The 17594-nt window shown below is 51.8% G+C and overlaps 8 protein-coding genes across 8 annotated transcripts; 5 read left to right on the forward strand and 3 right to left on the reverse strand.

Annotated features, from left to right (window-relative positions):
- Positions 1-477: 477 nt before the first annotated feature.
- On the reverse strand, positions 478-2196 carry An15g03640 (hypothetical protein; the record flags this gene model as incomplete). The annotated part of the gene is made up of 8 exons (XM_059744609.1): positions 478-728; positions 806-911; positions 1128-1188; positions 1333-1416; positions 1601-1667; positions 1718-1760; positions 1854-1933; positions 2001-2196. 8 exons carry the CDS (start codon positions 2194-2196, stop codon positions 478-480), a joined length of 888 nt encoding a protein of 295 aa, XP_059606475.1.
- A 290-nt stretch (positions 2197-2486) lies between these two features.
- An15g03650 (uncharacterized protein) lies at positions 2487-3605 on the forward strand (the record flags this gene model as incomplete). Its single annotated transcript, XM_001396866.3, has 1 exon — positions 2487-3605. One exon carries the CDS (start codon positions 2487-2489, stop codon positions 3603-3605), a length of 1119 nt encoding a protein of 372 aa, XP_001396903.3.
- A 432-nt stretch (positions 3606-4037) lies between these two features.
- On the reverse strand, positions 4038-6253 carry An15g03660 (hypothetical protein; the record flags this gene model as incomplete). The annotated part of the gene is made up of 9 exons (XM_059744610.1): positions 4038-4218; positions 4296-4555; positions 4634-4685; positions 4758-4970; positions 5050-5130; positions 5242-5456; positions 5576-5644; positions 5938-6023; positions 6127-6253. 9 exons carry the CDS (start codon positions 6251-6253, stop codon positions 4038-4040), a joined length of 1284 nt encoding a protein of 427 aa, XP_059606476.1.
- An 80-nt stretch (positions 6254-6333) lies between these two features.
- On the forward strand, positions 6334-9223 carry An15g03670 (uncharacterized protein; the record flags this gene model as incomplete). Its single annotated transcript, XM_001396868.1, has 3 exons — positions 6334-6436; positions 6524-8538; positions 8591-9223. 3 exons carry the CDS (start codon positions 6334-6336, stop codon positions 9221-9223), a joined length of 2751 nt encoding a protein of 916 aa, XP_001396905.1.
- Positions 9224-9463: 240 nt separating this feature from the next.
- On the reverse strand, positions 9464-11125 carry An15g03680 (uncharacterized protein; the record flags this gene model as incomplete). Its single annotated transcript, XM_001396869.3, has 3 exons — positions 9464-9694; positions 9727-9885; positions 10049-11125. 3 exons carry the CDS (start codon positions 11123-11125, stop codon positions 9464-9466), a joined length of 1467 nt encoding a protein of 488 aa, XP_001396906.3.
- Positions 11126-11758: 633 nt separating this feature from the next.
- Positions 11759-13172, forward strand: An15g03690 (hypothetical protein; the record flags this gene model as incomplete). Its single annotated transcript, XM_059744612.1, has 5 exons — positions 11759-12096; positions 12188-12304; positions 12457-12516; positions 12607-12687; positions 12776-13172. The coding sequence occupies 5 exons, from the start codon at positions 11759-11761 to the stop codon at positions 13170-13172; spliced, it is 993 nt and encodes a 330-aa protein (XP_059606477.1).
- A 1352-nt stretch (positions 13173-14524) lies between these two features.
- On the forward strand, positions 14525-15229 carry An15g03700 (hypothetical protein; the record flags this gene model as incomplete). Its single annotated transcript, XM_059744613.1, has 2 exons — positions 14525-14554; positions 14669-15229. 2 exons carry the CDS (start codon positions 14525-14527, stop codon positions 15227-15229), a joined length of 591 nt encoding a protein of 196 aa, XP_059606478.1.
- A 401-nt stretch (positions 15230-15630) lies between these two features.
- On the forward strand, positions 15631-17414 carry An15g03710 (uncharacterized protein; the record flags this gene model as incomplete). The annotated part of the gene is made up of 5 exons (XM_001396872.3): positions 15631-15712; positions 16058-16138; positions 16198-16285; positions 16348-16896; positions 16952-17414. 5 exons carry the CDS (start codon positions 15631-15633, stop codon positions 17412-17414), a joined length of 1263 nt encoding a protein of 420 aa, XP_001396909.1.
- Between the last annotated feature and the right edge of the window lie 180 nt (positions 17415-17594).

The following is a 17594-nucleotide window of genomic DNA, read 5'->3' on the forward strand; positions in this document are numbered from 1 at the left end:
CCCCCCCATCCGCTTCACTCTCGTGATTGATCATTTTCCTTCCTCCCTTTCTGTCATTACCACGGTTGTGGTCGAATCATCATCTAAGGTACGTTTAGCCATATACTACCACTTACTACTACTGCTGCTGCCCCTTGCTCAACTTTGTATTTTTTCCTCTTCTGTGATTGCATACTTTAATTTGACGCGCGCCCAATCATTTGTATCCTCTGCTGTACCGAGGCCGGATCTTCACTATTCATTGGAAGTTCTCACTCACCCTCTTCCCCCCGGGCTCCATGTTGTTGCCTGTTCTTCCATTGTTTGTGTGCATCTGCTTTCTGCTGTCCAAACAACTGGTAGCTATGACCATAAGCTACAACCCTCTCCACTGATTCTAGTCTATTTTTGGTCTTTTACATTTCTTTGAGTTCTTTGCTTTGTTTTCCGAACCACTCCACTTTTTTTTATTTTTATTCTTATTATTTTTTGTTTCTGTTATACATACCCCTTCTGTTTATCATATACCATAAACACCCCCTCCGTCATCTGTTTTATAATTTCCCATTTTGTTTTGCCGCTTCGGTCGCGGATCAACCCGGGCCGGACTGACATCAGCGGCAGCCTACCGTGCGGTGAAAGAAACGGACGTTCCTTTGCTTGTCCGCCTTTCTCTCGTTGGCAGAGCTTCGTCGCGTTGCCATCGCCCCGCGAATCATCACAGGTTCCTTCCCTCGTGACTGAAAGCCCTCGTCAAATCATTACAACGAGTCGCTTTCAGTGTCGCTCTGCATTGGAGGCTTTTCTGCCACCTGCGGAGAATAACCCTGATAAAGGTAATTAACCTTTTCAAACCACGAGGCAAAAGTCCGCCTGTTGTTGTTCTTGGCTCCCTCTGGCCGCGGCCCGCAAACCGCGACAGCTGTGATTCCCTACTGCCCACCCTCCCTCCTCCCTTCTCCCCCCCCAAAAGTTATGGCTGGCGTTACCCACCCTCGAAGCAAATCAAACCATTAGAATTAGTGTCGCATGTACTTTAAGTACTGCAGGCAAGACCCTCTGCGACTCCTCCTATCATCCCTGGTCCCTGTGAGCTTCTGCTATCGCTTATGCATTGTTATGTTTTCTTGTCGCGTTTCAGTTGCAACCCCGACTCCCCGCCCCATGATGGCCCAATCACCACGCGTCAATCCTTGCCTTTGCCCTTCTCTGACAGCTATCTAACACCATGACCTGTCAATAGGCGCGCATCCGATTTCTACGGTCGGAGACTGCAGAATAGCTCTTCCATCACGGTTGTTTGATTCCCTGTTTTTAAGTGCCGCTTTTGCGCGCGCGCAAAACTCCGCCTACCCTTGTTTGGGGTCGCGAGTGCGTCGCTTTTGAACAAGGTATGTTGCCGGCTGCATCATGATTCCGCTTGCCAACGCATACATCCTTCAGCCCTGAAAAGACTAAACCGCCACGATGTTTTCCCCCCTCCTGCCTCCCCCCCACCACCACCTTGACAGTTCCTATCCCCCCCCCTCCTCTCTCCTCCAATCGTGACAGCGCACAAATCAGGAGTCGAAACTCTCGGGATGGTGGGAATGATAGATGCTAATAGTTTTTTGTAGCCCACTGAGCCGTGCGAGCCCCTCTCAGGCGTACCCTGACGACAGCGTCGAGTGGCATTATAGTTCGAGAGCCTGCGGACCAGGATATTTCCAAACTCCCGGGCCCAGACGGACTAACTCACCAGGTTGCTCTAGCACCGCCTCATACGAACGTGGCCAAGCAGCCTGACGAATTTAGGAGCTGAGCAGCATTACCCAGGTAGCCTGCCAGTTGTCGTCTCCTTATACTTGCGTAGTCTTTGTGTGTCTGCGATAGACTTGAGCGCCATTATCAAGAAGATCGCGCTTTGTCTGACAACGCATCAAGTGCGACATCTTGTCGAGAGCATCCTGGTTCCCTGCATCGAAGCCCAACCACGTTACACTTGGAGGCGAACGTAAGATTTCCACAAAAAGACGCAGAACCTCCGGAAAAAGCGGGTTGAAGCATTTCGGCAAACAAGCGTTCACCTTTGGGCGAATTTCCTTGACGCCAGAAGTTGATGAGTGGGTGTATTGGCAAAACAAAAACAGAGGTACGCGCCCTCGGTGTAAGCGCCTTTCCTCTGTTCCCATCCAACCCCCACCCGCAATCCAGTGACCGTTTGGCGCTGCGCTCCATGCTGACACTATCAACCAGAGCCTGCAGACTTTCGCAGTTCACTCGTCGAATCAGTAAATAACCGCCTTTCCTTTGTGCACGACGGTGATATAGTCAAGTGCAACTGTGTTGTTGACAACCTATCATTTCTCATTATTTTCGCCACTTCGGTCTCAAACGAGTGAAGCTCCTTTGGATTGGCCCATCTTTGGCAGTATTATTGGTTCTAGCCTCCTGGTTCCTGACAGCCAGGGTACTCCAATCACGACTCGAATCGGAAGCCTGACGGTAATCACCGTCGCAGCTCCATGATGGAATACCCGCCGCAGTATCAACAGCCTCACGGCCAGCATCCCCACGCCTCCTCTCACATCACTGCCCCGTATCAGACAGCTCCCCAAAATGCTGGGTCGACGGTGGGGTCAATGACTTCTCCCACCAACCCCCAAGCGCACATGCAACAAGCTCACGCGACACATCAAGCGTCTCCCATTGTTCCCTCACAATCTCATTATCAGCCTGCTCAAAATGCCCCGGGCTCTGTACATCAGCAAATGAATTTCCCCCAGTCGTATGGAGTTACCACGGCGATGCCACAGACATATGGTATCTCCCCTACGCAGGCAGCCGCAATGGCCACCGCTGCAGCATCGGGTCAATTTTATCCTCTCCATCAAGACTCGATGGCTGGCCAGATGGCTCCGGGTCCCCGCGGATCACCGCGCATGGCTGGGGTGCAGGTCAAGAGTGACCGCAATCCTCGTTCACCACCCCAGATTCCCGGCCAGATGCCCTCAATGGGATCCCAGGTACAGATGTCCCAGAACGCCCAGATGCAGCAACGTCGCATGAGCCATGTCAGTAGTCCACATGTTCAAAATGCGCAACCACTTATCAACCATGCTGGACGGCCTTCGGTGCCCCCATCTATGCCGCCACCACCACAGCCGCCTGTTCAGCAAAGCCAGCCTTCGCCGGATATGGTCGCCGGCGCCGCTGAGGAGTCACCTTTATACGTGAACGCGAAGCAATTTCATCGCATCTTGAAACGACGAGTGGCTCGCCAGAAACTGGAGGAACAGTTGCGGCTTACTTCCAAGGGTCGCAAGCCATATCTGCACGAATCGCGTCATAACCATGCCATGCGCCGCCCTCGTGGTCCTGGCGGGCGGTTCTTAACGGCTGACGAAGTGGCTGCTATGGAGAAGAAGCAAGCATCGGGGTCTACGACCGCTGGACTCGAAGGCGCTGACGATAATGCGGTGAAACCACCTGGCGATAACCCGCCATCCGCACAGAAACGAAAATCAAGTGATGTCAACGATGACACCATCAATTCGTCTAAAAAGACGAAAACTAGCGCCAAGCCAAGCACCAGTGCGGATGAAAGCGAGAATGAATCTGCTGAGCTGTCCGACGAGGATGGTTGAGCGTTGCCTCGTCCTAGAACCGTTTTGCGAAAATGTTGCTCACCACAACAGCCCTTTATGATGGATGGATGTCTGGATTTTCTTTAACCCCCGTCTTCCTTAACCTTTACTCCCTGCAGCGAGCGATGCGCAACTGCCCCATCTTCTCTCGTACTTATTGACGCTATTCCCACCTCCCTCTGGTTTCTTCGGAAACGTCTCGTTTCATCCGTTTGAAACTTTTATGTCTGTTTATATTGTTATGCTGGCACGAAGTATTATTACTATTTTCCTTATTCTTTTCATCTAACGATGTTCAGCCTGTTAGGATTGCATGTATGAGATGATTATGTTTTGTTATTTTTTTTTTTCCATTTCTCGGGATGGTGCACGATTCTCGAACTTATGAATTGTTACGTTCGTCCCACTGTCGATGCTGCATGACCCGGTTTCTTATTTCCAAAGGTCGTGGTTCTCACAGCTGGCGGCAGCCTTTTTATATGTCTTGTCGTCAAAGTCTCTGTCGACAGGCAACTCAATGTCATTGGCAACTTTGGTGTACTGTGTTCTTTCTTCTCCTGTCCCTGAGTCCACCGCTTTGATCCGATCCGTTCTTTTGCGTCTTGCTTCGGGCCTTGGTTGGTATTAGATTGAAGCCCATCGCTGGTAAAATAAAACCCCGAGGTCGGGTGGCGCGGCGACAGAGCTTACATCCCTTGGTGGTGGATGATGCACGCATGTCTTGGTTCCGTGTCGCGGATTGTCCCAACACACTTGAAGTTCAGTGCAGTTAGTCCGAAAGTCGTTTCTCTCTGGCCATGCGTTTCGATTTGGAGAGTTCTCGACTGGAGAATTCCACGACGGACTTCATCCCGTGGTTTTTCATGGAACATTTCGATTGACTGTTGGAGCCACTGGGGTAGTGCCTGAATGTGACCTGGGATCTTTCTGTTGTTGATGCGATTGTGAGACTACATGGGGCGCCACTCTCTCTGAAATTTGCATTGGAGAGTGGTCTGACATGCGAGGCTGTGATAGTCTGAGGCTACCACGGCCGATGCTTCTTTCCCTCTGCCTTTCTCTGTTGCCCCCTTTTGATGCCTCGTTTGATATATTACCTTGATCTTCAACGGATGATTCCCCTACTAGTCGTGTACAAATATCAAGACATACTTGGCGAACTCGTTACTAGTCGTGCTTGCCTTGTTCTCGTGGCTTGACATTAGAGCAGGTCCCTGTGGTGTGAGTGCTTTGAGTAGAACAGAGTTAGCAGGCCGCGAGTCTTCACTTTGCCCCGGATGAAAAAGAGGGGAGTGAAATTGGTATAGTGAATCCCGAGTGCGATGATGCTGACAGAAGTTGCTTTTGTATTCATCGTAAGGCAGGCTGCGTAACGCTGCTCCTCAACACCAATGCTGGTTCTATCTTTCTATATTCCCCGGTCGGATGTCAAATCTATGGCTACGACTGAGCATCCCGCGCCTCTATTTTGCCACCAGTTGCTAGCAGCGTATCGTTAGGACTAGACCGAGAAATACTCCACTTACTCCACTTTCAAGGCTCCGAGATATCAGGTGAGTGAGAACACATTATAATATTGCCTGCCATAAATCTTTTCAGGATGGGGGTTTGTGGATGAGAGACGAGGCGTACACACTGTTTATCTCTCCATCTCCATAATCTTTGTTGGAAGAAGAGCGGCGACAAGAAAGGGAACCCGGGGGCGCTATGCCCGGTCGGGACTAGGTGGCCTCCCTTCTCCGGCGCTCCAGCCTCACTTCCCAATCCTGTGTCTCTCCTTCGCTGCTTTCCCTTCCCTCTCGCTTTCTCTCCACCTCTTCCCTTCTTCTTCTCTCTTTCCTCTCCCTCTCCCTCTCCCCCCCACAACACATCCGTTTATATATCATCCGCCTTGCCCGGTGATTATTCCCGGTCTATTGCGATTGTCGTCTGTGTCGTCTGATCTGCTCAGCTCGGATTGGACCTAGTACTCCGTCCGTCATCTTCGCATCTCGTTGGATCTCCAATTCTCTCCTCTTAAGGCTTCTCTTGTAGGTCGCCTGCCTTACCATTCATCCTCTCTCTCATCCTCTCTCTTCTTTCTCCATTGTGTTCAGTCAATTCATCGCAGCGCCTTTGTCTCTCATCGTCCCCTTACCCCTGCTCAATTATCTCAGTCCAAGCTGCCCCTGTCATCCATCCAATTCATTTGGATCCGCGCCTCACTTGTGCTTCATCCCGTCTCTTCCTCTTTTACTTTTAAAACCTCATCTTGGACTCCTTTCATCGTCGCGCCATTATTGGTTCGCACCACCCTCCGTGCTGAATTGAACTACTACTTTCTACTGTCTACCTTGTGCCCTCCTCTCTTTTTCTCGTCCTCTCTTGGCTCTCGCGAGCGCACTTGCGTTTTCATCCTCTCAGTTTCCGGGTTCGCCCCTGTCATCGCTATCCAAAATCATGCCTTGTCTATCTCTTCCGTGGCCGGCTCCCGGCAACCAGCTTCGTTTGCATCTTCTTCTTGCCCAACTCGCCCCTTAACCCTGCTTCGTCAACGTCCAACCTACCAGGCACTCTTGCACACGTGAAGGACTTGCTCTAATGTTGATCATTTCGGATCTTAGCTTACGCCTTCTGTCTTTACCGTCCTGGGCGCGACCCTCGGCCATTGTCTGGAAGCCGGCTCCGATTTCCTCCGTTACGGCCCCTAAGAGCTTCGGTCGACGCGATTTTCCATAGTCTTGTCCCGATGGACTCATATGACAATTACGGGTCCCCCGGCAGGACCAGAGAAGGTGGTGACCCCTATGCTTCAAGGGTTCCGGTGGATTCATACCGCCGCAGGTCGCCTGGTAAGTGTTTAGCTCCTAGACTACCCCTCCGGGTGCTCCCGGACTCATGGTCATGGTCTTAAATTCTAATCACTGGTACGTATGCAGTGTCTCAGGATCGACGCCGAGGACGCGGACGTTCTCGCTCGCCCGTTATGATCGACCGCTACGAACCTTCTGATCGCCGTGCATCGCGAGACGATTACTATGCTGCCTCTCGGGAGCATGCCGGACGTGACCGTGAGGACCGTCGACGTGCGCCTTCACCGAACGTTGCCAATATCGACCGCTATGTCCCCGGACAAGATTCTGTCAAGCGCCCTATCCCCACCAATCCGCTCCCGAACCCGTTGACTCTGGAATTCCAAGTGGGATTCAACTGGTTTGCCGAATGGTGGCGAGCGGAGCAGTCGATCAAAGAAGAAAAGGAACGCGCCAAGCACGGCGGTCGGCGACCTTCTGATCGCGTCAAAGGGGAGCGGGAGGCTCGTGAAGATCGAGAGAGAGAGAGAGCACAGATCCAGGCGGCTTACGATTCGTATAAGGTGAATCTTCAGGCGAAGATGGCCCGTGCTTTCGTCCAGCATCATCGGAACGAGGAGTGGTTCAGAGAGCGCTATGTTCCTGAGGTCCGGGATCCTCTTCGTCGTCAACTGATGGATTTCCGCATGGGTGCCTATCAGCAATGGGAGAGAGACCTCGAGAGTGGTCTCTTTGATGAATTCACGCTTGAAGGCATCTATAAGAGTGAGAGCGATGGTGCAGGCGGTGTGATCGAAAAGGAAGAGGGTGAAACTACCGCGGTTGGTGAAACCCTGGGTGTTCTGGACTTGCTGCCAGCAAGAGGCGGAGATTTGCGTGATGAAGCTTTGTCCCAGTCTGCTCTCTTGATCAAGACCCTAGCGCCCAATGTTAGCCGCGAGAAGATTGAAGAGTTCTGTAAGGAACACCTGGGAGAAGAAGATGGTGGGTTCAAGTGGCTTAGTCTCAGCGATCCCAATCCGTCCAAGAAGTACCATCGAATGGGATGGATCATGCTTCATCCTGCGCCTGACGTTGAGGTTGTCGAGAGGGGGGACGGAAGGGAGGAAGAGGGCGAGGAAATGGAACATGATCACGCGGCCAACGGATCGGTGACAGTGACTGCTGCCGAGAAGGCACTTGAGGCTATCAACGACAAAACGATCCATGATCCCGTTCACGGCGACTTTGTCTGCCACGTGGGTGTTCATGTCCCGCCGTCGCAACCCCGCAAGAAGGCCTTGTGGGATCTTTTTTCTTCGCCGGAGCGTATTTCACGAGACCTGGAACTCGCAAGGAGGCTGGTGTCGAAGCTCGATGTCGAGATGGGAGGAAGTGCTGATGGATTCGCCAAGATCGAAGAGCGAGTAGAGGAGTTGCGCGGCAAGGGCTGGCTTCAGCCGCCTGTCACGGGTCCTGTTAGTGTCAAGAAGAGAAAGCCCGACTACGATGCCGACGACATTGACGAAGGGGAGGCAGAAGAAGGCGAAGAACAGGAAGGATGGGAAGATGACGAACTCGATGATGAGGAGCTCTTGGCCAAGAAGAAAAAGTTGGACCTGATGGTTGAATACCTTCGCAGGGTCTACAATTTCTGTTTCTTCTGTGTCTTTGAGAGTGACTCTGTGCATGAGCTTGCTCGAAAATGTCCTGGTGGACATCTCCGTCGGCCACGGGCCGGTCTTACCACACAGTCAAAGGCTGTGGCTCGAGCCAGTGCTCTAGGGCAGCCGTTTCCTGTCAAGAAGAAGGAGCCCAGTGAAGAGGGCGAGGAGCAGCAGCCTGTGCCGGAGGAGAAGCGCCCACAGCGTTTCAGTTCCAAGACCGAACAACAACTTCAGCGTGCATTCAACTGGGTCAAGACATTCGAAGACAAACTTTTGCAGATTCTCGAGCCAGAGAATGTCGATATCGGGAAGCTGGGAGGCAAGCCTGTTGAGGACGCCTTGGAGGAGGAGCTCGGAAAGTATATGAAGCAGGAGGATGAGTCCAAGTACCGTTGCAAAGTACCTGAATGTACCAAGCTGTTTAAGGCGGAGCATTTCTGGCGCAAGCATGTCGAGAAGCGTCATACCGAGTGGTTTGAGAACATTCGCAGTGATGTAAGTGATCCTTCAATGTGTTCTGTGGGGACGAATACTCATAATAGTACAGCTCTCTCTGGTCAATGCCTACGTTCTCGACCCTGCTCGAATTGCTCCTTCGCGGTCCGACGCTAATAGTAACGGGCATTTCCCTCTTAACACTGGTCAGGGCCAGACTGGCACACCACGTGGGTTCAGCCTAGCGTCCATGCCGCCTTACCTTGCAGGCGGCGGAAATGTTCCTCCAAGCTTCCAAGGTGTGCCAGCGTCTGGAGTACCCGGATTCATGGGCGTTAACAACCCCTCGTGGAGTGGTAATGGAATGGTGTCTGCAGATGGCCCAGGTTTGCACCAGCCAGGTGTCATGCGCCGTGGCGGCGGACGCTATAATAACCGCTCAGGTCCTTATGATCGCCGTGGCAATCGGCATGGCGCTCCAGGCACTGGAAGCGGCCGCCTAAGCCCCGTTCGTGGCATGTCCAGCATGTATGGATCTGGTGGTCGCCTGCCGGCCAGTTCTGGAGCGCCGTACATCCCTCCTGGACACCCTGCCGCCGCCTTGGTGGGGGCCAGCGGCTTTGTTGACGCCGGTGCCGGCCAGCAAGGCATGGGTCCGCGCGAAGCCGTACAAGGTCGCAGCCTCAAGAGCTACGAGGATCTCGATGCGGTCGGTGGCTCCGGCAGCGGGGAGCTGAACTATTAGACAAATTTTCTCCGTGCAAATGGCGTTCGCTGGTCTGTCGTTCCTGCATCTTCACAAAGCCAGTTACATATTTGATGTCCCACCGCATATGCCGTGCATTGATCCGTGTCTTGTCATACTTTTATTTTCTCTATTCCTACATGAGCCGAAATTGTCTCCATTCAATTTCCGATTTCCTAGGTTCTTCCTTCTCATTTCCCCGTTGCTCTCAACGCTTCTTGTCTATCCAAACGTGAAACATCATTCAGGTTGGGATTGTGCCTGATTTCCTTTTTCTACGGAATATGGCGTGTTTCCTTGTGCCCTCTTGAGGCCACGAGTTGGCTTTGCGACTGCTACTGAACTATTTCCGGGATCTTGAAACTCAAGTCTGCATGCTATCTTCTCTCGTTCACATCCTTCGTCGTTGTTCTTGTTTTTTTTTTTCCTTCTTCTTCTGGTCTTGGCGTCCCTCGGATTGTACCATAGTATCTATCTTATCTATCAGCTCGATATCTTCGTACCATAAGCTCAATGACATATGGCCAGATACAATTGCCTTGCTTTGTCCTTCCCGCTGTATTGGACTGACGCATCCTACCTTCAGTATGAGGAACGGGCTTCCATTCACACTCGCAAAAGTAGTATTTCAAAATGAAATCACAGACTAGGATATACCATCCCTGACACTTATAGTAGTATGTATAAAAGAAGTATGTACATATATAGCGCATCGCTGATGCTCCACGAGTATCATATACTACGAAAAGAACCCCCAAAGAGATTTGGGGGGAGATAGGAGGTGGGTATCAGCCCATCCACCCATCACTACGGCATCTGAATAACAACTTCATCTGCACTATCGCGCCATTGCAGCCCCATTCTGCGGACGCGACGCTCACTCGCTAGGAATAAGAGTAGGTATATATGAGAAGCTATCTCACCCCATGCATAGACCTTCAGGATTACTGGTCTCGTTGTTGTCTCATCACCACCATCCTCGAGGCCATTTGCAGGTTTATCTGAGCCATTATCCTCCAGAAGGCACCAGACACCCCAGCCGGCGCGGCCTTCTTTGGCGATGAAATCCGTTAGAAAGGTCCAGAAGCGCATGAAGAATGGCATCTCCCAGGTGGAGCTGGAGGTTGAGTTTGGATTTGGGGAGAGATTGAGGCGGAGGTACCAGTGTCCTCTCTCGAGGTTGTCGAGGGGTCGGGTTTGGTTGATGGGCGTGTATGTGCGGGAGGGATTGAGGCGGATGGAGAGCATTTTTAGGGTGGGGGTGATGTGGGTTGTGAAGGGGTTTGCTGAGATGGGGGGTGGGTTTGGCTTGATGTCTAGGGGGAGGTGTAGGGTGTTGTCTTCTGAGGTTCTAATGACTTCTTCTTTGGTGGCGGTGTTATTTGGCGATTTGTCGTTGTTGAGACGCTCGTCTGAGGGGGGTGTATTGTTGCGTGCTTGTTGGGTCACCAGTGGAGGGACATCCACACGACTTCGCTTCGTATGAGGAGGCGAGCCATTTGTATCAGTCGATTTGCGACGAGATGTACTTGATTGGGGAAGAGCAATCTCCTGCAAGTCGACTGGCTCAAGGGGTATTCGCTCAGGCTGAGAATCTGGAATGACACTCAGGGGGGTTTCGAGCGAGTCTTTGTCATGATGACTTTGTCGCTGAACTGATGAGGCTGCTCCAGGGTCTGGAGGCCTGGGTGTAGAAGAGCTGGCATTGTGTGGTCCCTGGGTATAGGAGGGACCGGCTTCCGTTGCAGTGGAGACGGGGTCGCTGTCGTCTGATCGCAAGGTTATGACCTGACGCGAGAAGGGCTGGAAACCGAGGATGGCTTCGACTTGAGCGCGGTAGCTGGCATCATCGCCCACGGTGCTGGGTGCGGAGATGTGGACGAGCACTTCGGATTGTTGCATGGCATCGGAGGGGAGGTTGATAAAAAGCCTGGACCGACATGGTGGGGCACTTTGGCTTCCGATGCAGGCGTTTGAGGTTAGGCGTGACAGACTGCCGTTTGCCCTTGGAAGTAGAGAGTACAGACTTGTAGCCTACTAGAGGATAGAGTGAAAGAGAACCATAACGGCAAGAGGGGGGGGAAAGTTGCAGAGGAAAGAGCATATGATAGGCGGAAGACGTCGAAGATCACGAGTCATGGCGGCCTGAGGCGTGTTCCCGATTGGGTGGACTGGCGGCCTTAGGCTGCCGATCCGCTCGATAGTTTCCGCGCCGTCCAACAACTTCTCCTCTTCACTGAGCTCAGACGGGTCTCTGCTCGACCTCGCCCTCCCTTGAGATCCTCCCTAATCTCGATCTGACCCGGCTTCTCGGGGAGCTTCGTCGGCGATGATTCGGTCTTTAATTTCAATTGGGCCCGTGGTCTGTTGGTAAGCTAACTACAAGTATCTTGGTTTGTGATCCTGTTGGGTGATCGTCGTCGTGCGCCTAGCCTCGGCTCATCATTGAAGAAGGATTGGGACAATAATCGTGGACAATCGTACTAGTGGCCATGCTGAAGGGTGCCAGGGCCACACTTGGGTGATGTGATAATAATGGCTATTAGAGTCTATACCATTGACGAGCTATCTATCTGTCGAAACCAAGGTGTTCGAGCCACCGTCACCGCTACCCACCTGGTATTTGACTCTAATTCGAACGTGTTATTCAATGGCCGGGAATGTCTTCCAGCCTTCAGGAAAAAGCCCGTGCACTACCCAATGGGTAGCACGGAGTACGCTTGGTGTTGGTTGGAGTGTGCTCTGTGCACTATGGGCTCGCATTGTGGGAGAACCCCTCGGGGACCTGGAAATCAATGTTCACGAAGCCTGCAGCAGACAAAGAGGGACACACACAAAAAAAAGCAAAGAGACCCCGGAAAGGGGCGATCCCGGTCAGTTACATCACCTCGATTTGCAGGGCGCGCGCGTGTGTGCACTATCCCATCTGTAGGTCTTATGCGAGAATAACGCGGTAGTTGTGAGGCACAATAAAGCAACTCCGACTCTTGATCTACGAGCGCAACCTACGGAGTACTTACTACCTGTCCGGGCAAAGAGCGACGAAACGTCGACTGACTGGCACGATCACGATGGGATCGAGTGGCATCTTAGTCTCCTCCTCTCTCCCCCCTCCGCCCCCCTTACAGTGGAATAACAACCGCGGCAGGAGCAGGAAGGTGCATACATCCAATCATCCACTAAGCTCCGGATGTAGGTACCGCACCGAGATAGTGTCCACTTGACCACCTCAGAACCCGGCAGCTCGCGCATGCTTATCCTAATGACGCAGCACAGCCGGAGCGTTGGGGACAGTAGATTTTCCTGTGCCTGCCACTAATGAATAATAAACGTATAGCGCTATTCTGGACCAGGCGACTAGTCCGAGGCTTCTGTGTGGGCAGTGGGGCTGATGGGCCCGTTGAACACGGACTGGTGAACCAGACAGGCCCCAAAAAAACGACTGTGGGTTGCAAACGAAGAAGGTTAAGCCCAGAGTAGGATCATACCTTTTCCCCCCTCCCCCCCCAAAACCATGCAGGACGTATCTACGGGAGTACTGTGGATGGTCAGAAGGTGGAGGGAGAGCAAAGAAAAGCAAAGAAAAGAAAAAAAGCAAAAAGGGACAGGCTCGACGGTAGATCAACCGAGGATAACCTGTTTTTCCCAACCCATCCGTCCGGGTCGCAGCGAAATTAAGTCAAGAATGTTACACACGGCGCCTGCCTCTATTCTGAGATGTCAATTGAGGGATGGCAAAGGTGGAAAGAAGGGCAGGACTTTGGGGGGGTCAGAGTCGGCGGAGGCTGGACGGTCCACTACTGGGCGACAGGCGACAGGTAAGAATGGTTTCTGGTACGACAGCCGGGGGGACGATCGATCGAACCGCCGGGCCAAAGAGATGCGCCATATATCAGATTCGTGGACTCTCTTTTTTCTTGTTCCCCTTTTTAAATCACTCCATTTTTGACATGCGTCTTTCTGATCCTCTCGGTGCAGGATGAGGTTAGGACCGAGGTAGAGGGGGAAGAAGAATGAAGAAAGCGAATAAAAAAAAAAAAAAAAAAAGCACTTACAGAAGCAGCTGATCGATGTGGCTAGCAAAAAGACGAACCATTGCCGCGGAGTGAGTGATGATGACGATGATGAAGAGTACTGCGTAGTAGCACGATTGATTATTGACGATGCAGCGAGGATCCCAATTCGCATTGGTTACAGGGAGAGGGGTGGCAGCAGAGACAGGCGGACGTGAGGGGCGACGACGATTCAGACGAGGATGAAAAAGAAAAGAAAAAAAAAAAAAAAAAACCAATAGCCAATAACCGCCGAGTGACTGGATGCCTGGCCGATCACACCCGGTTGCTGCTGCTGCTTCACTCCACACGGGCAGATGCTTTTCTTTTCTAACTCTGGGTTCGGTGACATGAATACGAATAATTGAATCGATCACTTGTGAAATAGATATCTGGGGGTGAATGCATGTGCCCTTGCTCATATAATGTTTTTGTGTGATGGAGAGAGGGAGAGTAAGGTTGAATTGGTTGTGTAGCCCATCCAGTACTACTTGAGCAGTACTACTGAATACTACTAATACTCAATACTAAAGCCGAGGCGAGATCGGGACAGACAGAAACAGAGAAAAAAGAGAGAAAAGAAAAGAAAAGAGAAGAGAAGAGGGGGGGGAAGAAGAACCCACACTAGTCTGAAACGGGCCGGGGAATGTGTAGACTGTAAGGTACACTCACTCACTTATTCTCTTCTCTCTCTCTCTCTCTCTCTCTCTCTCTCTCTCGGTCTCTTATTGTTTCTCTGACCTCTTTTTCCCTCTGCACTGGTTGCTGTCCGTCTCTCGTTTTGGCTGAGCATTTATTATTATCATGACAATGATGATGATGATGATTATTGTTATTATTTTATTCATTCGACCATTCCCCTTTTCATTTTGAAGTGTAAATTCTTTTTCATTATTTTATTTTTTTCAGCAATTAATAATCCTTTTCGATATTTGATATTATTTTTTTTTTTTTTGGTTATCACATCTATTCATATTTGATTTGTTTTAATTTATTTTTCTTGCAAAGTCACGATCAATTCCGTCACTGACCAATCCATTCCCTTCGTCCTGTACAATTCCAATTAATCTGTGCCTGGATCTATCGTGACTAGTGGACGCCCGAGTGCATGGCCGGCTAAGTAGATGCTAGTAGACTGTAACTAACGCCGAGGGTGCCTGGCCTTTGCGCCGCCGACTCTCTTGTCTCTGCTGGGTCCGTGAAGAACGGGGTGGAAAATAGGGAAGGGAGATGCATCAACGAGCCAATAATGCTCGGGGCCGCTAGAAGGCTTGACAGGGTCTCCCCGTCGATATAACGCCGGCTCGCCTACGGAGGGCCAACTTAACTTGGGTCCCGAACAAGTCGATATCGTCGCTCTCCATTCAATCCAAACGAACTAGACTATCAGTAGTGGGTGTCCACCCTCAACTCACTTATTCACTCACTCACTCACTCACTTGCCACAAGAGTATTATTATTATTCTCTCTCTTGACTTGCCTGTCTGTCCCTTTCTCTTTTTCCAACTCTCTCTCTCCTACTCTCTTTTCTCTTCCTCTTCCTCTCTCCCCTCTCTCTGTCACACACACACTCTCTCTCTCTCCACTCACCCTTACACTATCTATCTATCTATCCATCTACTACTTACTCTTACCCTCCCTCCCCCTTTCAGTCTGCAGCTCCAAATCTCAAGACATAACAACATCCATCCGTCGACTCCCGCCCACACCCGCCGCACCCACTTTCTCTCCTCCTCCAACAGAGGTACTACCAAGAACCAGAAAAAACCAATTCAATTCCACTTTCACTATTTATCCACCTCCACCCACGGACAGTAGACGGCAACCCGGCAAACTTTCAATCATTCAATCAATTAATCGTTATTATTGCTTGACCGTTTTACCACCCCGCCAGCCTATTTCCCATCGGCTCCATTCAGATCTCTCCTTTTCCCCTGTTCCGTTCCAGAGCTGAGCTCGTGTGGTGGCTCCCTCCCTCCACCTCCCCAAACTCAGGTCTCCATCGGCCGCGCACTTCGGGGAAAACGTCCGACCCTGCCGGTGCGTATATCTTGTTCCCTAACGGTGAAGACGCTTGGACAGAAAAAAAAGGAATCCACTTGGCTACCGATTCAAGTCCATTTTAAGGCTGACAACGGTCCAGATTGATTGAATGACTCTCGCATTCATTTAATCTGCGGTCTGTTCCTCCCTCCACCGTCCAGTCCCATCGAATCCTCTCTCTCTTCGCTTCCCCTCATTCTTCCCGCCTCCGTCCTCCGCTTCTTCGGTGCACCTCCCCCGTCGGCCATCTACTACTGATCGCGCCGGTCGCATTTCTCTCAATCACCCTCTTTTTCAATCTTCACAGCCATCATGACTTCCATAAATGGTGGTCCGATGTCTGTGGACCTGAGTGCGGCCAATCGCCAAACTATGACACCAGAGGCCATGCCAAGTAAGTTCCCGGCTTCCTTTGACCTGGAACCCTCACATTGCTGCTTGTATGCCTGTGGTGATACGATCGACGACCGTTGTTTATTTCATTCCTTTCCTGGGGAACATGTGTGTTGGATACACAGAGCATCCCGGATTGGGGAAAGGCTGCAGTCGGCACCGTTCGCTCGTAACCTACCAATTTCTTGGTTCTGTCATCTGCACTGCCCGCATGTTGTATGACGTGATGTGCTGTACCTACATGTTCTGTTTTGATCTTGTGATATTTCTTCGCCTGCTGTGGTCTTGCGTTGCTTTGCTTCGGAGAGGATCCCGTCAACTACCCGCTCTGACCCGCTGCTTGCAGGCCAACCCAATTCTAGACCGTCGACAATCGGGGCCGACTTTTTCAAATTCTTCAGCGGCACACAGAAAAAGGTTACTCGAGGTTTGTGCTACCGTGGTGTTCGCTCTTGTCCGTACTCGTTGTAACCTGGCTCCTTCTAGATGGTCAACCCGCCAAACGACGTGGCCCCAAGCCCGACAGCAAACCGGCCCTTACCAGACGACAGGAATTGAATCGCCAGGCTCAGAGGTACGTGGCTCTCCCGTCTCTGCACTTGTCTCGTCAGGAACAGATGCCAACGGGCTGTTTAGAACCCATCGCGAGCGCAAGGAACAATATATACGGGCTTTGGAAACGGAGGTGTCGCGGTTACGAGAGGCATACACACAAGAGATCTCGGCGGCCAACTTGACGGTGGTTCAGCACCGAGATATGGTGCAGTCGCTATCAGACGAAAACGCCATTCTGAAAGACATCCTGACGGCCCATGGCATCAACTACGAGCCCGAAGTCGAGCGGCGCAAGGCTGAACGACCCACCATCGGCTATCAGTCCAGCCCATTTGCCAGCAGTAGTACCGGATCACAGCCCACCGGCGTTGCTCCTTCCAATCCCTCCACGAACAACATGTACACCACGCCACCTACGACAGTCTCGGCCAGCTTGAGTCCGATCACCACTGGGATCGAGCAAATTGATGTGTCGTCGAGCGAGATGTCACCACCGCAAGGGCCGTATCAGGCCGCTCCGTGTGACGCCCTGGCGACGCTAGACCAGATAGCGCCAGTGAGCCGGGCGCCGAGGCAGCCATCGGGCATCTTCGAAGAACTTCCCCAGCTGCAGATTGACTTTATTCTGACGTACGCCCGCCACATCTTCATCTCACAGAGGATGGTATGACTGACTGCTGTCTAGATTGGAATCGCCGTGTCGGGAACACACCGACTATCTCTGCCGCCGATCGATCACCGAAGCCGATGACGAGGACATGCCATTCTCGGGTCATGCCTTGATGGCGACCTGCCCGCCGCCCAGTTACATCGCGAACACCTCGAACGAACAGACTTATCCGCACAAGACCTACGACCTCCCTCATGCCAACCTGTCGACCCTTCTCAACCTCAGTCGGCAGCTTGTGACGGATGGACAGATCACCCCCATCATGGCGCTTCAGTGTCTCAAGAACCACGAGCTCTACCGCAGCCTGACCAAGGAGGACGTCAAGGTGATCATCGAGACGCTAAACACCAAAGTGCGCTGCTACGGCTTTGGCGCGGTGGTGGAAGATTTCGAACTGATGGACTGCCTCAGCAGTGTGCTCGGATCTAAGGTCGAGGGCGCTCTGTCACATCCGGGAGATGAGATGATGTATTCGTGAGCTGGTCTGGCGGTAGTGACCTGATCTGGACGGAGTTTCATGGGGTGATTCTTTGGGTTTGGGTATCTGTTCTAACACGGATTTTGATTTGGCGAGGTGTATATAAAAGCTCTGGGAGCAAGGCTGTTCTTTTTCTTCTCACTTCTATCTTCCCTTTGAGGATTCTTCCTATGGGGTTCA

This window comes from Aspergillus niger, assembly GCF_000002855.4.
Source record: "Aspergillus niger supercontig An15".
Classification (NCBI taxonomy): Eukaryota; Fungi; Ascomycota; class Eurotiomycetes; order Eurotiales; family Aspergillaceae; genus Aspergillus; species Aspergillus niger.